The sequence below is a fragment of the Bombina bombina genome, chromosome 4, assembly GCF_027579735.1.
Source record: "Bombina bombina isolate aBomBom1 chromosome 4, aBomBom1.pri, whole genome shotgun sequence".
NCBI lineage: Eukaryota > Metazoa > Chordata > Amphibia > Anura > Bombinatoridae > Bombina > Bombina bombina.
In genome coordinates, this window is record NC_069502.1 from 969,706,943 (window position 1) to 969,726,095 (window position 19,153).

At 35.8% G+C, this 19,153-nt stretch overlaps 1 protein-coding gene across 1 annotated transcript in view; it reads left to right on the forward strand.

Annotated features, from left to right (window-relative positions):
* The window catches only part of SLC24A3 (solute carrier family 24 member 3), a 905,365-nt gene that overhangs the window by 794,603 nt on the left and 91,609 nt on the right, over window positions 1-19,153 (forward strand). Inside the window, exon 8 of the mRNA XM_053712005.1 lies at window positions 14,682-14,707. Coding sequence (XP_053567980.1) covers window positions 14,682-14,707 — 26 coding nt within the window. The remainder of the gene's footprint in view (window positions 1-14,681; window positions 14,708-19,153) is intronic.

Genomic DNA, 19,153 nt, shown 5'->3' on the forward strand with positions numbered 1-19,153 from the left:
TTACGAAAAATAAGAAACAAATTATCAAAAATAAAACAATTACATCTAATCTAATAGCCCTATCAAAATGGGCATTTGTATGGGCATTGCCCTTAAAAGGGCATTTAGCTCTTTACATGCCCAGACCCTAAACTAAAAATAAAACCCATCCAAAAAACCCTTAAAAAATCTAACACTAACCCCCGACGATCCACTTACAGTTCTTGAAGTCCCGCTTGAAGGATCCATCCAGCCGGCGAAGTCATCATCCATGCGGCAAGAAGTCTTTATCCAGGCGGCCTCTTCTATCTTCATCCAGCCGACAAAGTCCTCATCCAGGTGGCAAGAAGTCTTCATCCAGACAGCATCTTCTATCTTCATCCATCCGGCGCGGAGCGGGTCCATCCTGAAGACATCCGGTGCGGAGCATCCTCTTCATACGGTCTCTGCCGTACACTGGAACTTCAATGCAAGTGACGTCATCCAAGATGGCGTCCCTTGCATTCCTATTGGCTGAAAGATTTACATCAGCCAATAGGATTAGAGCTGCTAAAATCTTATTGGCTGTTCCAATCAGCCAATAGGATTGAGCTCTCATCCTATTGGCTGTTCCAATCAGCCAATAGGATTGAGCTCTCATTCTATTGGCTGATTGTTTTTTTTTATTTTGGGGGTGCTCTTTTATTTTGATAGGACTATTAGATTAGGTGTAATTCGTTATTATTATTTGTGATAATTTGTTTCTTATTTTTTGTAATTTAGTGTTTGTTTTTTATGTAATTTAGTTATTTTTATTTTTAGTAATTTTAGTGTTTATTTTTTTTGTAATGTTAGGTTTTAGTGTAAGGCAGGTTAGATTTTATTTCACAGGTAAGTTTATATTTATTTTAACTAGGTAGTTAGTAAATAGTTAATAACTATTTACTAACTAGTCTACCTAGTTAAAATAAATACAAACTTACCTGTGAAATAAAAATAAAACCTAAGCTAGCTATAATATAATTATTAGTTATATTGTAGCTAGCTTAGGTATTATTTTACAGGCAAGTTTGTATTTAGTTTAAAATAGGTATTATTTAGTTAATAATTGTAACTTTAGTTTAGCTGTATTTTAATTATGTTAAAGTTAGGGGTTTTTAGGCTTAGGGTTACGTTAGGGTTAGGTTTAGGGGTTAATGGATTTATTTAGTGGTAGTGATGTGGGAGGCCAGAGGTTTAGGTGTTAATAACTTTAGTATAGTGGCAGATTAGCGGTTAATAGTTTTATGTAAGTGGCAGCGATATTGGGACGGCAGATTAGGGGTTAATAACTGTATGTTGGGGCGGCAGATTAGGGGTTAATAGTTTTATGTAGGTGGCGGCGATGTTGGGAGCGGCAGATTAGGGGTTAATAACTATGTAGGTGGTGGCGATGTTGGGGGCAGCATATAAGGGGTGTTTAGACTCTGGGTTTATGTTAGGGTGTTAAGTTTAAACATAACTTTTTATTTCCCCATAGACATCAATGGGGCTTTTCATTCCGCGATTGCAGGTGTTAGGCTTTTTTTTTGGCCGGATCTCCCCATTGATGTCTATGGGGAAATCGTGCACGAGCACGTCAAAGCAGCGCTTGTTTTCGGTGCGGTATGGAGCTCAACTCAACCATTTCACCCGCACAAATGTGCTTTTTTAAAACTCATAATACCAGCGCTATAGGGAGGTGAAATAACGCAGCTTTTGTGGCGGTCGTTAAAATCTCTATAGCGCTCAAAACTCGTAATCTAGCTGGTTGTTATCTATATGACACACAGTGAACTAACACCCTCTAGTTGTAAAAAAATACATTTTAAGGTAAGTAAGCATAAGTTATAATTTTAAATAATTTCTCTTTTCTTGGCTTCAGTTAATCTGCACTCTATGACTAAGAAATAGAATAAATTCAAATTGCTTTGTATTTGTAACAGCTGTTATTAACCCCTTGTATGCCTAGTAATGTGTAGCAGCACTCGCTGACAGTCTTTAAAAGGTCTGATGCGCATTTACATAGACTTCATTTATTTTGCTGCGTATTAAATGTGCTTTCCATAAACTATTAAACGACTTGTTCAAACTGTCTTGCAGTTTTTGGAGCACACAGACAAAAAACCTTTCCCCTTTTTATCAGAATTCTACCAAATACTTGTAGTTTGTTTTCTGCGTCGCTTTTTTGACAGTACATTATTTCTGTCACCACGCCACTTTAACCTGCTTAGCTGATTTGAAATTTAAGTGCAGTTTGCATTATCATAATTAACATAATCTCAAACTCATTATGTAGTCAATCCAACAGCTGCATGAAAAAAAAGACTTTTTTTTTCTTCATTTTTTTTTTCCAGTCTGTTAGATAAGGAAATTGTTGACTGCAAAATATCCTTATCAAGCCTTTGCAGCTGAAATAATCTGGCAAACGACCAACATGTATTTTTATAAACGCTGATTTGGAAGAGAATATGCATGGATGATACATAATGATTTCTCAGAACATATGAGAAATGACGGACAGATAATTGGTTGTAAACAATACACATACATCATTGAGTTAAATCCTTTTGTTACTGAAGAGATCAACAGTATTTTTTGAGCTTCTAACATCAATCTGCATGCAAAACTTATGTGATATAGATAATTCTTTTATTCTTGATGTGACATATTTAATGATTTCCTGTTTTTATTACATATAATTGTTCTGGGGATTTTTATTTAAATTCCATCATGTATAGCATTATTTACCCCGTACAATAAAGTGAACTGGTGCAGTTCTTGAATGTTAATCACTAAAAATAAAATGGGTCATTTGCAAGGCAAATCTTTTGAGCACGACGAAAACCTGAAAGACAATGTGCGCATGAGCGTAGCACTTTTTCCAGCTTGTTATTTCAAGGGTTTTTATCCTACATTAGTTAAATTCTTTAAATGGAAAATAAAACTTACTAAGAGGTTGATAAATATTGTTTAAAATTATCAACATGTTATGGCTACATATGAGCCCTTTTCAATATCCATGTGATCATGATCAGATATTTTTATTGCTTATTTTACAATATCAATTTAGTGAAAAATGGTCCTAAAGATGTGTCTGTATGCTTTGGCTGATAACAATCAAAATTCTGGAAGCTTAATGACACATTTGTGCGGCCATTTTTCACTTCTAGAATTCCACAGCAAAAAGGGCATCTGATAACACTTTTCCATTTATTACTGAACTGAGAACCCCAAAAGTTTTGGAAATAACATTGTTTTTTAGCATGCACAAAATACACTGACATTATCCCCACCGTATTAGATGTTGTTAGGATGTTAGGAAGCAACATCACCAAACTAAATGAATAAAAAATATATAATAGATATGAGTACCCGAATGAAGAAGTAGGAGGCCGCTTATGCCGTTTTGCTCTTTTCGGAAACCAGATTTATTCTTGTAAAAGATCACCAAAATAAGATCTGTGCAAATCCTGATATTAGTTTGGTGATCTTCAACAAGAATAAATTTAGCTCTGAAAAGAGCCGAACGGTTAAAGCTGCCTCCTACTTCCGCATTCGGATCCTCGCGTATTTAATGTATAATAAACACTTTTACACTAATAACAATTAGCCAGTTCCATAATCTTACAAACACATATATGCACTATACTGATGACACCCCTGTTTAAATCCCTTAAAGAGATATTCACACATATCACTATGGTTTTGGATAACAACAGGTTGATCGCAAACGTTACTTATTAGCATCACTGAACACTATTAAAAGGGATCAGTCAACATACAGGCCCTTCAACCTGTGACATAATTGCTAAAGCCACCAAACGCCGTTTTGTTTGTTATTAATCGTGCACATTTGACTTTAGGATTTCAAGATTGAGAAATTAACCATGCAGATAATTATTTTCTGTTGTTTTTGGGAGGTAAGAATTCCATGATTCAGGGTTATCTGACAAAAACAAACATTCGGCTAGATTTAGAGTTTTGTCGGTAACGACCCGCGTATCTAACGCTGGCTTTTTTCTGGCCGCACCTTTAAAATAACTCTGGTATTGAGAGTCCACAGAATGGCTGCGTTAGGCTCCAAAAAAGGAGCGTAGAGCATATTTAACGCCACTGCAACTCTCGATACCAGAGTTGCTTACGGACGCGGCCAGCCTCAAAAACGTGCTTGTGCACGATTCCCCCATAGGAAACAATGGGGCTGTTTGAGCTGAAAAAAAACCTAACACCTGCAAAAAAGCCGCGTTCAGCTCCTAACGCAGCCCCATTGTTTCCTATGGGGAAACACTTCCTACGTCTGCACCTAACACTCTAACATGTACCCCGAGTCTAAACACCCTTAGCATTACACTTATTAACCCCTATTCTGCCGCCCCCGCTATCGCTGACCCCTGCATATTATTATTAACCCCTAATCTGCCGCTCCGTAAACCGTTGCTACTTACATTATCCCTATGTACCCCTAATCTGCTGCCCCTAACACCGCCGACCCCTATATTATATTTATTAGCCCCTAATCTGCCCCCCACAATGTTGCCTCCACCTGCCTACACTTATTAACCCCTAATCTGCCGAGCGGACCGCACCGCTATTATTATAAAGTTATTAACCCCTAATCCGCCTCACTAACCCTATAATAAATAGTATTAACCCCTAATCTGCCCTCCCTAACATCGCCGACACCTAACTTCAATTATTAACCCCTAATCTGCCGACTGGAGCTCACCGCTATTCTAATAAATGTATTAACCCCTAAAGCTAAGTCTAACCCTAACACTAACACCCCCTAACTTAAATATAATTTTAATCTAGCGAAATTAATTAACTCTTATTAAATAAATTATTCCTATTTAAAGCTAAATACTTACCTGTAAAATAAATCCTAATATAGCTACAATATAAATTATAATTATATTATAGCTATTTTAGGATTAATATTTATTTTAACCAGGTACAATAGCTATTAAATAGTTAAGAACTATTTAATAACTAAAATAGTTGAAATATTTACAAATTTACCTGTAAAATAAATCCTAACCTAAGTTACAATTAAACCTAACACTACACTATCAATAAATAAATTAAATACAATTCCTACAAATAAATACAATGAAATAAACTAACTAAAGTACAAAAAATAAAAAAGTACTAAGTTACAAAAAATAAAAAAATATTTACAAACATTAGAAATATATTACAACAATTTTAAACTAATTACACCTACTCTAAGCCCCCTAATAAAATAACAAAGCCCCCCAAAATAAAAAAATGCCCTACCCTATTCTAAATTACTAAAGTTCAAAGCTCTTTTACCTTACCAGCCCTGAACAGGGCCCTTTGCGGGGCATGCCCCAAGAAGTTCAGCTCTTTTTCCTGTAAAAAAAAATACAATACCCCCCAACATTACAACCCACCACCCACATACCCCTAATCTAACCCAAACCCCCTTTAAATAAACCTAACACTAAGCCCCTGAAGATCTCCCTACCTTGAGTCGTCTTCACCCAGCCGAGCCAAATTCTTCATCCAAGCGGAGCAAGAAGAGGTCCTCCATCCGGTAGAAGTCTTCATCCAAGCGGGGCAGAAGAGGTCTTCCATCCGATTGAAGTCTTCATCCAAGAGGCATCTTCTATCGTCATCCATCCGGAGCGGAGCGGCAGCATCCTGAAGACCTCCGACGCGGAACATCCATCCTGGCCGACGACTGAACGATGAATGACGGTTCCTTTAAATGACGTCATCCAAGATGGCGTCCCTCGAATTCCAATTGGCTGATAGGATTCTATCAGCCAATCGTAATTAAGGTAGGAATATTCTGATTGGCTGATGGAATCAGAATCAAGTTCAATCCGATTGGCTGATCCAATCAGCCAATCAGATTGAGCTTGCATTCTATTGGCTGATCGGAACAGCCAATAGAATGCGAGCTCAATCTGATTGGCTGATTGGATCAGCCAATCGGATTGAACTTGATTCTGATTGGCTGATTCCATCAGCCAATCAGAATATTCCTACCTTAATTCCGATTGGCTGATAGAATCCTATCAGCCAATCGGAATTCGAGGGATGCCATCTTGGATGACGTCATTTAAAGGAACCGTCATTCATCGTTCAGTCGTCGGCCAGGATGGATGTTCCGCGTCGGAGGTCTTCAGGATGCTGCCGCTCCGGATGGATGACGATAGAAGATGCCTCTTGGATGAAGACTTCAATCGGATGGAAGACCTCTTCTGCCCCGCTTGGATGAAGACTTCTACCGGATGGAGGACCTCTTCTTGCTCCGCTTGGATGAAGAATTTGGCTCGGCTGGGTGAAGACGACTAAAGGTAGGAAGATCTTCAGGGGCTTAGTGTTAGGTTTATTTAAGGGGGGTTTGGGTTAGATTAGGGGTATGTGGGTGGTGGGTTGTAATGTTGGGGGGGGGGTATTGTATGTTTTTTTTTACAGGAAAAAGAGCTGAACTTCTTGGGGAATGCCCCGCAAAGGGCCCTGTTCAGGGCTGGTAAGGTAAAAGAGCTTTGAACTTTAGTAATTTAGAATAGGGTAGGGCATTTTTTATTTTGGGGGGCTTTGTTATTTTATTAGGGGGCTTAGAGTAGGTGTAATTAGTTTAAAATTGTTGTAATATATTTCTAATGTTTGTAAATATTCTTTTATTTTTTGTAACTTAGTTCTTTTTTATTTTTTGTACTTTAGTTAGTTTATTTCATTGTATTTATTTGTAGGAATTGTATTTAATTTATTTATTGATAGTGTAGTGTTAGGTTTAATTGTAGATAATTATAGGTATTTTATTTAATTAATTTATTGATAGTGTAGTGTTAGGTTTAATTGTAACTTAGGTTAGGATTTATTTTACAGGTAAATTTGTAATTATTTTAACTATTTTAGCTATTAAATAGTTCTTAACTATTTAATAGCTATTGTACCTGGTTAAAATAAATACAAAGTTACCTGTAAAATAAATATAAATCCTAAAATAGCTATAATATAATTATAATTTATATTGTAGCTATATTAGGATTTATTTTACAGGTAAGTATTTAGCTTTAAATAGGAATAATTTATTTAAGAAGAGTTAATTAATTTTGTTAGATTAAAATTATATTTAATTTAGGGGGGTGTTAGGGTTAGACTTAGCTTCAGGGGTTAATACATTTATTAGAATAGCGGTGAGCTCCAGTCGGCAGATTAGGGGTTAATAATTGAAGTTAGGTGTTGGCGATGTTAGGGAGGGCAGATTAGGGGTTAATACTATTTATTATAGGGTTAGTGAGGCGGATTAGGGGTTAATAACTTTATTATAGTAGCGGTGCGGTCCGCTCGGCAGATTAGGGGTTAATAAGTGTAGGCAGGTGGAGGCGACGTTGAGGGGGGCAGATTAGGGGTTAATAAATATAATATAGGGGTCAGCGGTGTTAGGGGCAGCAGATTAGGGGTACATAGCTATAATGTAGGTGGCGGCTCTTTGCGGTAGGCAGATTAGGGGATAATTATTGTAGGTAGCTGGCGGCGACGTTGTGGGGGGCAGGTTAGGGGTTAATAAATTTAATATAGGGGTCGGCGGTGTTAGGGGCAGCAGATTAGGGGTACATAAGTATAACGTAGGTGGCGGTCGGCAGATTAGTGGTTAAAAAAATTTAATCGAGTGTCGGCGATGTGGGGGGGCCTTGTTTAGGGGTACATAGGTAGTTTATGGGTGTTAGTGTACTTTAGAGCACAGTAGTTAAGAGCTTTATAACCGGCGTTAGCCCAGAAAGCTCTTAACTACTGACTTTTTTCTGCGGCTGGAGTTTTGTCGTTAGATTTCTAACGCTCACTTCAGACACGACTCTAAATACCGGAGTTAGAAAGATCCCATTGAAAAGATAGGATACGCAATTGTCGTAAGGGGATCTGCGGTATGGAAAAGTCGCGGCTGAAAAGTGAGCGTTAGACCCTTTTTTGAATGACTCCAAATACCGGTGGTAGCCTAAAACCAGCGTTAGGAGCCTCTAACGCTGGTTTTCACGGCTACCGCCAAACTCCAAATCTAGGCCATAGTAAATTAAAAAAATATAAAGCTTTATTTACAAAATAAACCGAACAATGATACAGCCTACCTATCTATCCATCATATGTATCCTTCTAAAAAGGCTTAAAGAGACATTCTAGCCAAAATTGGAATCCACATGGATGTATTTCAGTTTTGAATAGAAGCTTTTTTGTAATATACATGTAGCTGTTTAAAATGTGTATTTAAGTATGCACCGTGCACCAGTATTTTAAACACAGCACATGCTCAGAGAGACTTGTACCATCTACTAATGACTCAATTAGTTAATTGCTGACATGATACAAGAACCACTGGCGTTGTGAGCAGCTGCAGTGTTTAAAATGCTGGTGCACTGAGAATATCTAGCTATGCTTCACTTGCAGTGAAAAATGTTAACACTAAAACAGTGTTTTTATTAGAAGCATTTTTTCTAATACATGTATATTGCAAATACATTTCTATTCAAAGATGTATTTCATCGATGTGCATTTAAATTTTAATCGGAATGTCCCTTTAAAGGGCCAATAATAGTCTATGACATGCTCTAATTTGTTAGAGCTTGTTATTTTACGACTTTTGAACCTGCACTACTTTGTGTTTATCCTCAGCAAAAGGGTTAAACACAAAGTAGAAGCACAGCTCAGGACTCGCAGAGCACTACTGATCCAATAAGCAGCGCTAGCCACAAAGCTCAGCAGTGTAACTAGATCTGCAGATTGGATCAGTGGCCGTTTCTGTTCGGGAACAGCAGTGCTCTGCAGGTCTTGAGTGGTACTTCTGCTGTGTGTTTAACCCCTTAGCAGGGCTAAAACAAATTAGAGCATATCATTTTTAAACTATTATGGCTGTTAAATAATTAGCAAGCATACCTCTAAATGACTGCTTATTAATTAATGATCACCCAGCTTAAGCCAGGATTGTTTTTTAATTCAATTTTTTTAACTGTGCACAATTATTTATCATGAACGATTCTGCACTCATAATACACATCAGTGACCTTATTGGTGACATCAACAGGACATGTAAGTCTGCTGACACAGTCACCAAAGTCATTCTTCTGCCTGTTTGCTGAGCCACTAGTCTGCAGATTCATGCCTCAAAGATGGGTGTGGAATCAGATTGATTGGAATAACAGTCCACTTTATAAGGTTTGTTGTAATTGACAATCGTTGAGTCTATTACTATTATTAAGAAGGAACAGATACCATTTTAGCTGCAGCTAGTTTTCTTACAAGGCTTTTAAGCTGTGATCACATTCTGAGAGCCCATTTGGCAAGAAGGAATACATTTCGAAGTACTTCTCTAACGTATTTCTCTTTGTTCTTACATGATTAATATTCTGCCTGTAATGATAATCAGATATAGGATCTCATGACATCCAGTTGCAACTGCATTCTCATTTCAGAATAATGGACTGCAAAATGTGTGACATGACAAGACGGGGTATGGACCTTTCTGTTCTCATGCCGGACCGTCACTGGAGCACACAGCATTTAGCATTCAGGATAGGGAAACTGCCGGAGCACATGTACTGACAGCATTTTCCCCCTCCAAGACATATGAAATTATAATATATGTCATAGCATTAGGCATAACGGTGTTACTTAATGTGTACATTTTACTTTCATATTTTATAAAATTGGATTTTAATATATTGAATTACAATTTATACAGTAAATAGATGAAACCTCACTGCTTATTAACCCGTCTAACAATTTTCTGACTAACTAGCCCTTGATATATGTTTCTAACAATATACTAATGCTGATTATTAGTCATACCTTTGCCACGCCTGTCCTGCAGATACAAAAGGATCAAGCAGTGATTGTCTGCAGCATTCATCATTCTAGGGCAGTTTATATTTTTAACATTTGTGTATGTTAAAGATTATCTGAACTGTTGTTAGCTCCGGATGCGATAATCAATATCGTGACCACACTAACTAGTGCGCATATTACGGGTCAGCGCAAGTGAAGATCTAGCGTAAAGTGTAAGGGTTAAAAAAAATATGCAGAAAATATGCATTAAAATATAACAATAAATATGAGTGTGTGTATTTATATATATATACCTCTATATATTCATATAGATTTATAGGTATGGAAATATATAGAAATATATATTTAAAAATAAAAAGAACATTTTCTTCTATGTGAAGAACATTGGAATGTAAAATATGCATAACGACAACCGGGTTTGGCACAGTTGGTCTAACGTGGTTACGGGTTAGCATGCGAGCCACTTTCTAATTTACTCCTATTATCAATTTTTCTTCGTTCTCTTGCTATCTTTATTTTAAAAGCAGGACTGTAAATCTTAGCAGCCAGACCATTTTAGGTTCAGCACTATTAATAGCGCTTGCGTATTGGAGGCTGACATTTACCCACTAATAAGCAAGCATAACCCAGGTTCTCAACCAAAAATGGGCCGGCTCCTATGCATCACATTCCTGCTTTTTAAATAAAGATAGCAAGAGAACGAAGAAAAATTGATAATAGGAGTAAATTAGAAAGTTGCTTAAAATTGCATGCTCTATTATTATTATTATTATTATTATTATCGGTTATTTGTAGAGCACCAACAGATTCCGCAGCGCTATCTGAATCATGAAAGAAAAAATTTGGGTTTAGTGTCCCTTTAAGCAATCGGAGCATCACATAGTTAACCCTCACCTAACAGGAACATAGTGGAGTTCCTATTAAAAATAAAACAGCAGACAGCTTAATTAAAGGGACAAGCTAAGAATTTAGCCTCTAATTATAAATATCTATGGATTCAAAAGCTCATATAAATAGATTTATAAATGTAGTAAGACTATTCTATAACTAAAGGACTTAGCCATAAGTGTTAGAAAGAAAAAAATCTGATAGCGTTCCACTTGTAGTCTGGCCCTATAGGTATAATATAACATTATTACTATCCTTACTCTGTCTTATGTCTTTACATGATGAAGTGCTATAAAGAAATTCAAATGAAAGCATTATACAAATAAAGAAAATATACAAACCGATACAGATAAATGAGCACAGTTCCAATAGCGGTTTTTAATCTCAATATTAATGACATAACTGTAGTAGTGTTCTGATGCTTAATGATCAAAAGGAATACAGTAATTTAAGGTCATTAGAATATGTTTATAGTTATTGTTTCATTCTAGTATTTTACTAGGAATTCTTTTTAAAAAGTCATATTTCACACAAGTGTGTGTTTTATTGATGTATCCAGTGGCAGCGAGAATGATTTGTAAGGAGCAACCTTTGCTTTATTGTTTCCTTAAGGCTGTTGAATCATATTGCATTATAACATTCTGTCTTAAATGCTATCATTTCCAGTACATTTCATCTGACTTCAATTTCTTTTAAATCTCTTCTGCAATAATATATTGTTACCATTGCAGAAATTGCTCTTTAACGTTTAAAATAATCCTTCCTGAAGTGACATAGTACTTGAACGAAAAGTTCCTTCCTAGGGCAATTTGATTAACGTTCTCCATTCTTGCCCTTTTTATTAAAATTATTGCAGGCAACCAACGGGTTAAATGGCTGCCTTTGTAAAATTATTGAGGACATCTTCAAAGAGAGATTTAAGGGGGGAAAAAACTTTGAATTATTAAAATATTTAGCAATGTGTGTTTTTCATCCTTTACGTCTAATTAAACTCTGTGTGATAGACATGCATTTGATCCTATAGAAAACAGATTCAATTGATCATATAATTCCTGTAGAAGATTAGCAATATTTAGCACAAATGAAATGTTTGTTTCCCATCAAATTTAATTACGTTTTTCTGCCTTTCTGCTGGCTGCTACTATGTTACATTTTTATAGCTTTTTTTTTTTTTGAGAAATCCTTGGTGCAGCCTTCTAGGAAAAGTCTTTCAAATAACGGTTCTTTGCTTCATTAATTTGTTTTAAGGGCAATTTAACAGTGCAAAGCAACTCATGCTAAAACATAGCTAGATGATGGAGCTGTAGGGCCACCTAGTGGTGACCTATATATATGTAACGTTGGCAAAATGAAAATAGGTTTTAGTTCCCAGTTACTATGTAATTGTACCCACTACATAGCTAGAGCTGTAATTCCCCAGGCTTTTGCTAACATTTTACCATAATAACCTTGTTAGACAATATATTCATTTCTCCTTGAGCATTATATTTTTGGAATCTATTGAATTATTCAGTAGGATAATGTAGATATTTTTATTTCCTACAGCTTTGCTACAGGATAATGTTACAAGCAAAGGCTGTTTTAAGTAACTAAAACAAATCCTAAAAATGTACTAAAGGGCAATTGCAGGTATACCTTAAAGGGATATAGAAGTTTGGCTTGCAGATAACTATGTGTTTTACTCCTACATAGCCTCAGAACAGTAATGCACTACTGGGAGCTAGCTAAACACATCTAGTGAGTAAATGACAGGAGGCATATGTGTATAGGCTATGATCAGCAGCTAGCTTCCAGTAGTGCATTGCTGCTCTTGAGCCTACCTATGTATGCTTTTCAACAAAGAATACCAAGAGAACAAAAATAAACAGAAAATTCTCTTAAAATTGCATACTCTTTCTGAAGCATTAAAGTTTAATTTTGACTTTCATCTCCTTTAATTAAAGGGACAGACAAAATGAAACATCCATAATTCAGAAAAAGCATGCAATTTTATATAACTTTCCAATTTACTTTTAATATGAATTTTGCTTAGTTCTCTTGGTATCCTTGGTTACAGAGTAATCCTTAGTAAGCTCAGGAGCTTGCCCATGTCCTTAGCCATATGACACCAGTGTTTGCAACTATGTATAACATTGCTATAAAAATTATTGCAAACTTTGCTGCCATCAAGTGTCTATAGCATTCTGTGGCAGCAGTTTTTGTAACTATGTATAACATTGATGTAACCATTGTTGCTAACACTGCTGCCAGATGGCTAAGGACACATGCACGCTCCTGAGCTTAACTAGGATGACTCTTTAACAAAGGAGACTGAGAGAACTAAGCACAATTTAAAGTAAAAGTAAATTTGAAATTTGTTTAAAATTCCAGGCTCTTTCTGAATCATGAAAATTTAATTTTGACTTTATTGCCCCTTTATATTAAATGTATTACTTACAGCTCTTTAATTTAATACAGTGCTTGACATTGTTTAAAAAAAAAAAAATAGGCATGCATCCTTTTTTGCATAATAAAAATTATAGTGACCTTTGCATCCTCTGGTACGATCCAACCATGGCACTTTTTTTTATTTATTTTGCAAAAGCGTATAGAACAATCAGAGCCTGCAACTCAGTGGGACGCTGCTCCTAGCTGCTCATTTCTATAGGGAAAGAGATATACAGCTCATAAGCAATGATCTTCATTGTCTCTCTTGTCAGTGGTAACTAGTAGTCAGATGCATGCTCTCATACAGACACTGCAGGATATGGCTAGCAGCTGCAAAAGCATGCATAATATTATCATTATAATTCAAATGTGCTTATATCTTTAATGTTATCATGGCATTATAATGAATGGGCTATTAGTGATACACTAAACTTCACGTTCATGGTCCTCTAGAACAAGTTTTGAGAAAGAGGTTGTCAAAGGGACACTAAACCCAATTATTTTCTTTCATAATTCAGATAGAGCATGCAATTTTCAAATTTACTCCTGTTATGAATTTTTCTTTGTTCTATTAGTATCTTTATTTGAAAAAGCAGGAATGTAAAGCTTACGAGCTGGCCCATCTTTGGTTCAGCACCTGGGTGCAGCTTGCTTATTGGTGGCTAAATGTACCCACCAATCAGCAAGCGCTATCCAGGGTGCTGAACCAAAAACGGCTGGCTCGTAAGCTTGCATTCCCGCTTTTTCACAGAGACATCCTCAGAAAACACACAAAGACATACACACACACACACGCACACAGAGAGAGACACCCACAGAAAACACACCAAGACATACATACACACCCTCAATGAGAATTCCACAGAAAACACACAGACATTCACACACATACACTCTCACAGAGACACCCACAGAAAACACACAGACATACGCACACACCCTCACAGAGACATCCACAGAAAACACAGACATACATATACACACACACACCCTCACAGAGACAACCGCAAAAAACACACAGACATACACACCCACCCTCACAGAGGCATCCAGAGAAAATACACAGATATACATACACACACCCTCACAGAGACACCCATAGAAAATGCACAGAGACATACGCACACACCCTCACAGAGACACCCATAGAAAATGCACAGACATATGCACACACCCTCACAGACATCCACAGAAAATGCACAAAGACATAAACACCCACCCTCACAGAGACAGCAACAGAAAATGCAAAGACATACATACACACCCTCACAGAGACATCCACAGAAAATGCACAAAGACATACACACCCACCCTCACAGAGACATCCACAGAAAATGCAAAAAGACACACATACACACCCTCACAGAGACATCCACAGAAAATGCACAAAGACAGACGCACACACCCTACAAATTTTGGGTACCCTTCATATATGTTATTACCTATTTAATGAGATTAAAATTATTGGATCATTATTATTTTTAAAGATTGTCCTGAATAAAAGAAATGTGTTTCTTTATAGTGTGTTGTTAATTAAGACATATCTTTAATATATATGTTTTATTTGTTCACAGTTCATTTACGATGAGACCGTTTCCTGGTGAGTGAAAATATTCAATATAATTTTTAAGTAACTTTACCTACTTATGGCCTGTTCAAGTCAATGCTAGATTTGTTCTGATTCATATGCACTCTAAATAACAGGATTTCAACTGGCAAGTAAATTTAGGAGCCCACTGAACAAAAAAGTTGCCAGGTAGCCCAATCAGATTTCTAGCTTTCCTTAACACAAAATACTGAAAACCAATGAAAAAACAGGGGTAGTTGGTGGAACGGTGTTTCAAAATAAATAAAATACATCTATAGATAATATACACACACTAACACAATTACTATTAAGACTGAAGGCGCATACTAAAGCTGACTTTTATCAGCTTCTGCAACTTTGGATCTCACAAGAGCTGAATAGGGGAAAAATGTGTATTATATATAAATATATAAATATATATTTTAGTTTTGTTTTTAGAGAGATAAAAATATGTTGAATCAAAGTAAAGATAAAAAAGAAGCATCTTCTGGTAAAAATCAAACTACTTACTATTTTACTTGCAAAATTAGCACTTTTCAGTGTAGACACTGCCTGTAGGAAGTTCTGTTCAGTGATCTTGGCACAAGATTTGTACAGCAAAAGTCACCTAATGGGCATGGGCAAGAAATTGACTTCCTGTTGCTGGAGCCCTGTGAAAACTAGTACACATCTCTCCTAGTAACCTCTTAAAAGGAGAAGTTGTTCTTGTTCCTTTTGGTAGAGACCACATTCCCCTTGTGGGGGTGTGATAGGAAGTAATGGACCCTGTACAAACTAAAGTTTAAAAAAAAATACGTATTGCCATGATTTCTTTTTAGTATAACCCACTGCTTACTGCTGCAATAAAACTGAAAAAAAAAAACATTTTGTTCTATAATATACAATATATTATTAGCAAATTAATTCTTGTCACGGAAAAAAAAGATTTATACAAGTCCTAGTTACTCTGAATACTCTAGCACTAGCACCAATTATTGTTTTTCATTTAGAATCAATATTGACACATAGGGGTTGATTCTAATCTTGCAGATTATATTTTTTGGCCATTTTTTGTCTCCCAATATCATTACCATTACCATTAGAATAATGACAATGCAAACTATAATACCATTTTCAAAAAATGCTGTAAAAATATTGGATTGGATATCGGAAAAGTCAGTCATCCATATGATGCACAGACAACTTTTACTTCTGCTATCACGAGTTATTGACCAAATATAGACATCAATATTTAACAGCCAATTAATAAAGTGCAAACATTTGCTTGTTCAATATGTTTGCGAGTACTTTAAGACAAATGGGAATAATTCTATAATCTTGTGCATGGGCAATACTCTCTGATATGGTCAGTGTCACCATTTTAGATGTATATATGACTATATGGTCTTGATTAATTAATCAAAAGGGGGAAAGGAAAGAAGGACATAAAGTGCGAGCACTCAAAGAAAAAGTGGAGGACAAACACAATTACCATGCCCTAAAGGCAAGAAGGAGAGGGCAATCTAATCTGGGAAATTTAAAATATAACTTTTATTTCATAAATAATTAATAAAGAAGTGTTGTGTGAGTGTATTAAAACTTAGATTAATAACTGAAAAGTGAGTTGGCAACCAATAAAAAACAATAACTTAGTATATCAAGTAATATGCCAAAATAAACCACAAGGGAATCGCACCAAAATACTATAAAAGAGACTAGAGTCTCACAACAATTAATTATAAAGTGGTGCAAACTCCAAGGTGAGTGGCAAAATGAAGATTAGCTGGTAAATACTAAGAAAATACTAAGAAAAAACTGGGGAGCTGAAAATTTGAAAGCTGTTAGAGAAAGCACCGTTACCAATTAATACCATTGCCAATGACAAGTATAAAGAGACTTAGCCTCGCAACAGTAAAAGTAAAAAAATAGTGCAACTCTGAACACAGCCAATATCTATTAAAGCTTAGTACAGTTTAAACAATTCACAGGGTTGTCAACTCAGGATACCGACTAATGCGCATTTCGCCGGCAAATGGCTTTGTCAAAGGCCAACCTGAGTTGGGTATGCCCTCCTCCTTATGTATAGCCAGATATCCAATCAGAAAAGGGTTGTGAACACACACCCCTATGTCAGCCTATCACAAGATCAGCAACAGGATTGGTTATCCTGAATGACGCGTCACAACACGTCCGCGGGTTATCAAATCGCATTGCAGCGGTGTTCACATGTAAACAGCACATTTTAATTCTGATGCATCTTATATAATAAATAATAATAAATGCGAATTGCTGGGAGACAATATGTTGCCAGAATAACAGCTTTGTGTATACGATCCATTACTATTCGATGCAAATACCAATGCAACAGATCATAATGTGTTAACAATGTGAATAAGCGCATAAATAGTTGGATACACGTTCTAAAAGACCTGGAGTGTACTAACCAAGTAAATAAGTAATTATATGTCTGTGAAGAATCACTATAGTAGTGATAGGTGTTAGACAGAATGGTATTACAGGGGGGTGCAACCATACCCATAAATATGGATATTCACTGTCTATACAGTCCTTAATTTGATCAGTCATGTATAACAATGTATAATCCGTTAGAAATTATTATTATTAGGAAACCCTAACATATAAATACTGAGATACCAATACCACTAATATGGAATGTGCTAGCAACATAAATAGACAATTACATGTCTGTACGGAAACACTTTAATAGTAATGGGTATTCAACAGAATAGTGTTAGAGGGGTATCACCATATCCATAAATATAGATACTTACTGTCCATAAATAGATATTTACTGTCCATAGTTAGATCCATGATGTATAACAATATCTAAGCAATTTGCCCATTATGCATATATCATTTAGAAGAGGCATTGTTGTTACTCCAAAATTGGATATTGCCATGAACACTACTATGTGTCTGAAAAAAAGTTAATTTCATAAATATTAATGTGGCATATAAATATAATTATAGAATATATACATTAGTAATATCCTTATAATTAGATGTATCAGGGCGATGGATTGGCCTTGAAGAAAACACCCCAGGCAGTTGGTTGTCCCTGATATAATCAATATACATCAGAAATTAAAAGTTGTGAACAAATGTAGTAAAGTCACTTAAAAATACCAATTATAAGGATAGGTCCGACGTTATTACAGAAAGGAACCATATCCATCTTGTTCATTTATTCCAGATGGTGCCAATGTATTCAGCCAAAAGATCCATCTACATTCTGCTTGTAATAGCATGGATTCTACATTACCACCTCTTATACCAGGTTTTATTACTTGTAGGACATATATGTTTAGAGTCGGTTTGGTGCCATGAAATTTCAAATAGTGTCTGGCTACAGGGGTTAGGCTCTTCTTGTTCTTTTTATTGTCATCTTGACAATTCTTAATGCTATTAAGATGTTCACCAAGCCTAATCCGTAATTCACGTGTTGTGATAACAATGTATTTTTTGCCACATACGCAAGCTAAGCAGTATACAACATTCCTTGTTCTGCAGTTCGCAAATCCATACATTCTCTTTATGCTTCCAGTGAATGTCCAAAATTCTCTGAAATTTATCACATATTTACAAAAACTACACAATCCACAAGTATATGTGCCACAAATATAGGTATTACTCATTTTTCTCACAAAATGACTCCTTACTAATTTGTTCCCAATTGTGGGTCCTCTCCTCCAACTGGTGAGAATTCTATCACCCACAAATCGTGCTAAGTCATCACCTGACTTCAAGATATTAGTATGTCTATTCAGTATATCACATATTGACTTGTGCTCTGTGTTATATGTACTTACAAATCTGATTTTATCATCAGTACTAGTACTCTTTATCTTCGTCACTAATAATTGATCTCTAGAAGTATGTCTGGCTTTCTGGAAAGCTTTCCTGATAATTTGACGCGTATAACCTCTATCTCTAAGACGTATTTTACGTTCCTTTGCTCTTTTGTAAAATGTAGTATCATCTGAGCAATTACGTCTAATACGCAGGAATTCTGTTGGTATTGCTCTTTTTGTTTGTACGGTATGGCAGCTATCAAACTGCAGTATAGAATTAGTGGCAGGTTTTTTTTTGGAAGAGATCAAATCTCAATTGATTATCAGCATTCTTATATATTCTTACATCAAGAAATTCAACCATTTCAGTGCTCATGTGATATGTCAAATTAAGGTTTAGATCGTTATTGTTCAGCATAGTTATAAATTCTCTGAATGTGTTTTGACTTCCAGTCCAAATAATAAATAGATCATCTATATATCTACACCAAAGGTGGATATATTGCGTGTATTGGTACAAATCATCATGAAAAAACATTTTTTTAAATCTAAGTTTTAATACACTCACACAACACTTCTTTATTAATTATTTATGAAATAAAAGTTATATTTTAATTTCCCTGATTAGATTGCCCTCTTCTTCTTGCATTTAGGGCATGGTAATTGT